We start from the raw sequence: 6,971 nt of genomic DNA, 5'->3' as shown, positions 1-6,971 counted from the left end.
ACTGAATTACATTGTTCCTACAAGTTTCTTCACAGTGTCAAAGCATTACAGTACTGAGTCACCACCTCTTTTCCAGCTCAGTAACTTGCTAATGTCCCCATCCTCACTTGACCTTGTGTAGGAAGTAAACCTGACCAACCTAAGGCAAGAGATAAACACACACACGTCACCATGACTTGATGTCATATGAAACGAGTTTCAGTTATACAACATTGTGTTTCACCCCTCAAAATTAGGTTTCATTTTGAGTGCAAACACTATGTGACTTGGTCCATTCCCATTCACTTCCAGCAAAGTGGAAGTGAATCTTCTCCAGCAAAGTTTCTCTCTCCTGGTCAAGGCAAGCATCCAGCTGAGTGACTGGCAGCCATCAGCAGAAAATACAGAGCTAAAAGTTTAATCCATCACAGCTTGAGGGAAAAAGACAAATTCTATAGTAAAGGGCGTAGCAGACCCTCATCGGTATCAGATACGGGTATGTTCTGAGCGGCACAGTAGTTTCTGTACGGGACAAGAAAGACCTTTCACGTATGAACAGCTCAGAAACTACCAAGAAAAACAGCCATTCTTCCACTAATGAAGCATCATTTAAAAAAAAAATTCCATTATATTAATATTATTTAACTGGGTTTGTGCTCTTTCTGTTTCAGAATTTCTAAAATGTTAACTATTCTTTAGAATTGCCTAAATATTGCGCCATGAGACCAACCTGTCCAACACAAAGCATCCACTACAACATCCCTGTTTCACAAATGAAAAGGAATAAACAATTAAAACAGATGAAAATTTTCAGTTCAGATTCTGGCAACAAGAAAAACCTCATTATACCCTAAGTTTCCTCTCCTCATTTTACTTCCCATTGTTTCTGACAAGCTCTACACCTCAAGGTAAAAGGAGTCCTTGAGGAAGTACGCCTTCCAAAGACGAATGGCTAATAAAACAGACTGAAAAGTAAATCAAATTGTGCAAGGTTTGTGAGACACCTAAAGAAAGTCTATAAAAACTGTCAAGCTTGGTTGTGATCTGCCCTGGTGATAAAGAATCCAAAGGAAAGGGACTCTCTTTAGACAGGGCAAGGAACCATTTTTCTGGCCATACGGTATATGATTAGCACAACTTAACGATTAACATATACCCTCTTCTTGTAAACATGGGCCAAAGCGTGGCTCTCCCATACCTGTAGCAGTCAGCTCCTGCAGCTTGCACAACAGAAACCTTGCTTTCCTCCCCTATTCATTGCACTCAGGAAGGGCACCAAGGTGGCCTGCAGAGATTTATAATCAAAGGCTTCCTGGCCTGACCTTTGCTCAGCTCGGAGGATATCACAAGTAAGCACCAAAGAGACTCCATATATAGCTGTAGAAATACCAGTGCAGCCCTTAAATGGCAGAACTATCTAGAAGATGAAAGTGATTTTTTCCTACAATATGAGCAACACTTGCCAAAACATGTTGATTTCTACGGGGTCTTTCATTTTCAGGAGTTTTCACTGGAAAAGGAGTTATTAAATTCTTAAAGCCAAAAATCTCAACTTATAAAACTAAACAAATGAGGGAAATCAGTCTTAAGGAGGTTTCAAAACATTAATCCCACGTTCAGACCAGCTTTAGGCACTGGCAGGAAAGCAGAGGAGCCTGACCTTCGGCAAATACAGTCAGCTTGCAATTCTCTTCCAGAAAACCAGTCCCTGAAGCCATCACTTGCACCTCATGGGTCAGGCTGTACCGCAGAGTGTACAAGCGCATAGGATCACACAACAGGAATAACCAGGAAAACGCCTGATGCATGGAAAGGGACCCGGATTGTTATCCAGGCACACAAGGATGCACTCATCTCTGGATATCCCCCCAACCCCATGAGAAACAACCACGTTTAATTCACCTCTGCTTACGCAAGGCTGGGCTGCTCCCGCCTGCAAATAGCTGGGGAAGGGCAGGCGTCTGCCGCACAGTGGGACTGCTTCCAACACTGCCTCTTGCCACATTTCACATCCCCGCTGGATCAACTCAAGGGAAAAAAATGCCGTTGGGAGGGAGATATTACAGGAATAACTCCCTGCTCTGTCCCACACGCTCTGTGGTGAAAAGGCGAGGCCCGCAGCGGGGTGTTGCGGCTGATGGCCGGCCCTGGGGACACGCAACAGGCCGCTGATGGCAGACCCACGCAGGCTTTGGCCCCAGCTCTGCAGCCTTCGCTCGGCAGCTGTCCTGTCAGCCCCCTAATTGCTGGAGGAATAAAGGAGCGCAGACAGCAGCTAATTTGCCTGTCTCATCTGCTTGCGTGGTGAGCACCTCTGCGCACAGGCAGCCTCATCTCTGCGAGCACCTGAGAACCGAGGGGCAGCAGTAGCGTAGCCGAGTCACTGGGATAGGGGTCTAGGGTGGCAACTCGGGGTGGCGGGGTTCAGAAACAGCCTAGTCCCCGTTAAATTTGCACATGAAGGGGGTTATTTTACAAGGAGGTGAGAAGAGGTGTTCCAGACGGTCAGCGAGGGCCTGAAAAAGCTCTACAAAACCAAGCTGCTCCCCCTGGAAGAGCACTACAAGTTCCATGAGTTCCACTCACCTGCACTGGAGGATGCCGATTTCGACAATAAGCCCATGGTGCTCCTCGTGGGGCAGTACTCCACCGGGAAGACCACCTTCATCAGGTAAATGCCTGCCCCCTTAGTGCCCGTGGGCTGTGGTGGGGCTGCTCTCCTACCCGTCTTCTTGCACCCCGATCCTTCTGTTCTCCCCTTCGCGCCCCTGGTGCCCATTAACAGCTTTCCCTTGGGAAGCCACCTCCCCTCAGACTCTGGGAGTATTCCTTCGCTAGGACAAGGGTGGTGTGAGATGTCCCATGGAACACAGACGTGGCAAATGCGGGGCAGGAATGCAGGCAGGGCATTAGTGTGGAGACGTGAGTCAGTTGGGGCCCTCTTGTCCGTTCAAAGTGCAAAGGCTGCGGGAAGCCTGGTGCAGGGTATCCCTGAGACTGCTCCGGTCAGGGTAAAGCCCCTCTGACAGCTGTTGTTTTCAAGTTTTGGGTGGTGGGACAGCCTATGGCCCAGGGCACCTAGGAAGCGGTCTCTTGTGTCTGTCTTTCTCTGCACCGTGCCCAGAAGCAAGGTGCAAAACCTAGCTTGAGTAGCATGTGTGCGCAAAAGAGACCTGCCCATCTTCAGGACTCCAACAGTAAGCGCTGTTTTAACTCTGTCCTTGCACTGCTGAGATGCTGGGAGCAGTAAGTTCATTCCTGACTGTAAAGAAAGGGCAGCTGCCAGCAGCAGCTTGATGTGAAGCTGTGGAAGACATGGTTAAACTTTTCCAGCCGGACTTGGTTGCAGGGATCTCTGTTCTGCCATGCTGGTAGTTCAACTTGCAGCAGCTTTTCTCTTGGGATCATAGCTGAAGCTGTGCTGTCTGTGTTTCCTATGTGATTCATAAGCTTAGCATTAAATTCCAGCCTTTTTCTGGTGTGGTTGTGTTGAAATCTGTGGAATTACCCCAGTGTAAATCTGGATGCAAGCCACAGGCAGCCAGACCTTTGTTCTACCAGTATTTCTTGGGGGGGGGGGGGGAGGAGGGAGCTGTGAAGAGTAGAGAGAGGTGAATCAAATTGTCTGTACCTGTTAAAGAGTGACCTTGAGAAATGCAAGGGGGCACAGTGGGTTGTGTGCTGTAATATTCCTGCTGCTTAATGTCCCGGCCAGGAGCCAAGAAATGAGTGCACTTCTGTTACCTTGTCACACACCCGGCAAACAAAGTTTAAGAGTAAAAAGGCTTTTGTCATGTGAGCAAGTCAGGTAGATGATAAAGAGGCATGAGAGAGGCTAGCTAGCATAGCTGTCTGGTTCCACCCCAGATCTTTGTTCTGTGACTTGGTACCAAACCTGTTTGAAAGGCTCTTTCTGCCCTCTGGGTTACTGACACTCAGAGCAGGACCTCCCCTGAACATGAGGAGCTTGCTGAATATCCATTCCTGAGGTTGCTGGCTGTGCAGCTAGAGCATCTCTTCCAAATGCTTCTGCCTGGATTGCCAGCATCAGCATTTAGCTGCAGTCTCACCTGCATGCTGTTGTTAGCAGACTTCCTGCCTTTGCCCCTCTCTATTCAGTAAAGCCCTTTTTCTATAAGCCTGAGAGGCTTCTGCAAGAAGTTCAGGTGTCTGAGGCATGTTGCAGGCATCCCACTCATGTGGCATGGGCCGCAACCCCTTTGCTCTGCTGTCAGCAAGCTTATCTGAGTTCTGACCACTGCATTTCTTTCATGCTTGTGTCTTCTCTCAGCCTTCTCTGTGCACAGGGCTGGGCTGCACCTACCCAGAGGCTGTGGTCAAGCAGAAGTGATCAGGAGCTTCCACTTCACAGGACAACGAAATAGACCTGAGGTGGCCTTATAGGAAGGCAGAGCTGCTTTCTGTGTAAAATAGTGCATAAGAAGGCGAAAGTTGAGAACCCCAGGGCCTCTAATAGTAGGAGGCATGTGAGGGTCTGTTACTTCACTGTGTTCCCAACCAGAAGCAAGAGCTGCCAGAAAAAGGAGTACTGCTTGTGATAGGCTTTCAGTGTGAACTCGCAGGTGTTGGTCACTAGAGAACTGGGATAAGCACCAGATTAGCATCCAGAGTTATTGTGGGAAGGCAAGTGGGAGCTAAAACAGAGCAGGGAGGAGTTAAAGGGGACTTAAAGGGAAGTGGGAGGGGAGACAACCATTATGTCTGGGCAGTAGAGTGAAGCAAGAAACAGCCTCTGGACACCTCTTCCATGATCTTGTCAGGATGGGAGATAATTAGTATTATCCTTATGTACCCATTCCACTCTTGCATTGCGTCCTGCTTGTACTGCCATGCAATTCAGGGAAATGACTTAGTGTCACTAAGCACTCGTGTAGAATGAACTCGGGCCCAGTTCACTGTTAAAAAAGGATCTTAGTCACGTACCTGAGGTGGGTTTGTCTCCCAGCCATCTCTCCTCGTTCTTGGGAAACTTGAGGTGAAACAAGGAAGAAATGCAAGGCTTTGAAGCACCAAAGCTGCAGCATGTTGCAGTGAGGCTGCTCTCATCAGAAGCTGGTGGCAGAAAAAAGGCAGTCAAGGTCAGCAGTGAGAAACATTCCTAGAGGCTTTGGTGGGGAGGAAGAAGGTGAGTTGTGTGTGGGCAAAGCCAGTGGGGTGAGACCAGAGCAGCGGCTTGTCTTCAGTGGAACCAGGCTCTTGGTTCTCCCCTGCTGTCAGGGACGTAGAGAATTGAGCTTTATTTTGCTATGTGGAAGATGTAGTGTCATAAACTGCAGCTTTTCCATTCCTGCATTTTCTTCTCGCTCACTCCCGTTTGTCTCCTCAGCATAAATTTGGCTGAGGCTTTTCTGAAGTGCCTGGGTCTGAAAGACATGATGATGAGGACAAGGTAACATTTCTACCTGAGACTATCCGACATCCACAGCAGGATGTCACTGAAGCCTGCCTTTATGATGTTATTGCTTTTTATGTTTCCTGTAAGAGGGTGGGAGTGCAGGACAGAGCATTAGTCTCCTAATTAACTTAGATTCTGTGGTCTTTTTCTGAAAATAATCATGGCTTCTGTCCAGCTATCCTGCTAATAAAATAAACAAGCCTGCCAGAGCCCTGCTAGCTGTCACCATGGCTTGCTTTTCTGGTGTAGCCACCCCTTCTTGCTCCAGCTAATCATTTACATGTCCTGGCCTCTCCAGACTATTTGTTACAGGCTATATGCAGAGCTCTGGTGTGACCTCTCCATGTGGCCCTGAACCTTTCATTTTTGCCTGCACCAGGCAGTTGTCACCATTTCCTCCTGCTCTGCCCTTCTTCCCTTTTCTAGTCGGCATCACCTCTGCTACCACACACAGCAGCATCCTGCATGGCTCCTGCATGACTCATCACAGGCACGCAGCCCCTTCCCCCACATCCTGCGGCATTCCTGCCCGGAGAGCCTGGGATCTCCTCCTCCCCTGGCTCCAATGCTGCTCAAAACCCACCCTAACCCTGAGCCAAGCTGCCACTGCAGCTTTTCTACCCTTGTCCCTCACCAGGAGCAGGGGCAGGCCCGAAATGAGGAAAACAATGTGATGCTCCCAGTTACATACTAACTCCACATACTTCTCCAAAAAGCAGATTGGCCATTAAGAAAACATTCACCTCTTGGCCTGGCAGTCTCTGCAGGCTTCCCCAGCCAGGCTGCAGATCACTCCCGCAGGCCCCTAAATGTGCTCAGCAGGTCAGAGTAAGGCATGCTGCACTGGCAGGGGAAATTGCTTGCTGCTCATCGGTGTTTTCCATCGATACTGTTTGCTCTTCTCTCTCAGAAATCCCCACTAATGTGACAATTGCATGTGTTCTCTAGCTTGCTTCTGCTAGCAGACTGTGTCACTGCCTAGCAGAAGTGCCTTCCTCCCCTCAGACAGTGTCAATAAATCCCCTTGTATTTGTCCTGTGTACAATGAGATTCTTGTGCTGCAGACACCCTGCTGCGCAATGTACCCAAGTCTCCCAGAGAAGCCTTACTTAAAATAGATGCTATGCTGCTAGGAAGTGCAGATCTTCATCTCTCTGATTTCCTACCACTTGTTGCACATTACGTCAATTAATATTGGCTTGTAGCTACTTCTTTTGGGTTTTGTTTTGCTTTTAAATCTTGTGCAAGAAAACCACATAAATGCTTTGAAATATAGCTAAGTGGAGCTGTGATAAAATGCTCTTGAGCAGCCTTCCTGGAGGAGGAGTGCTGCTATTACATGCAGGTCTTTAGCTTAGACTTTGTCATTTATAGAAAAGCTTCCGAGAAACAACCCCCCAGGGTTTTTTGTCCCGTTGCTCAACAGCTATCATATTACATGTGCATCTCAAACTTGTAGGAAAACAGGCAGGTTACTGTTTATGGCAAGGCTATGACCTGGAATTGGGAGCGTTTCCCAAAAGCCTTCCACTTGTTGCATCTGACAGTTGTTATCTAAACCTGTTTTTTTTTCTCT

General features: G+C 48.2%; 1 protein-coding gene across 1 annotated transcript in view; it reads left to right on the top strand.

Moving 5' to 3' along the window:
• Positions 1-2,474: 2,474 nt before the first annotated feature.
• Positions 2,475-6,971, top strand: part of EHD3 (EH domain containing 3) — a 30,076-nt gene continuing 25,579 nt past the window's right edge. The window contains exon 1 of the mRNA XM_057400049.1: positions 2,475-2,650. Within this exon, the coding sequence (XP_057256032.1) occupies positions 2,601-2,650 (50 nt within the window). The 5' untranslated portion in view covers positions 2,475-2,600. The remainder of the gene's footprint in view (positions 2,651-6,971) is intronic.

The sequence above is a fragment of the Pezoporus wallicus genome, unplaced genomic scaffold, assembly GCF_028554395.1.
Source record: "Pezoporus wallicus isolate ANWC-B61680 ecotype Strahan unplaced genomic scaffold, APGP_CSIRO_Pwel_v1 contig_7339, whole genome shotgun sequence".
NCBI classification, from domain to species: domain Eukaryota; kingdom Metazoa; phylum Chordata; class Aves; order Psittaciformes; family Psittacidae; genus Pezoporus; species Pezoporus wallicus.
Note: the sequence above shows the minus strand (reverse complement) of the source record. Positions and strands in the feature narration are given on the sequence as shown.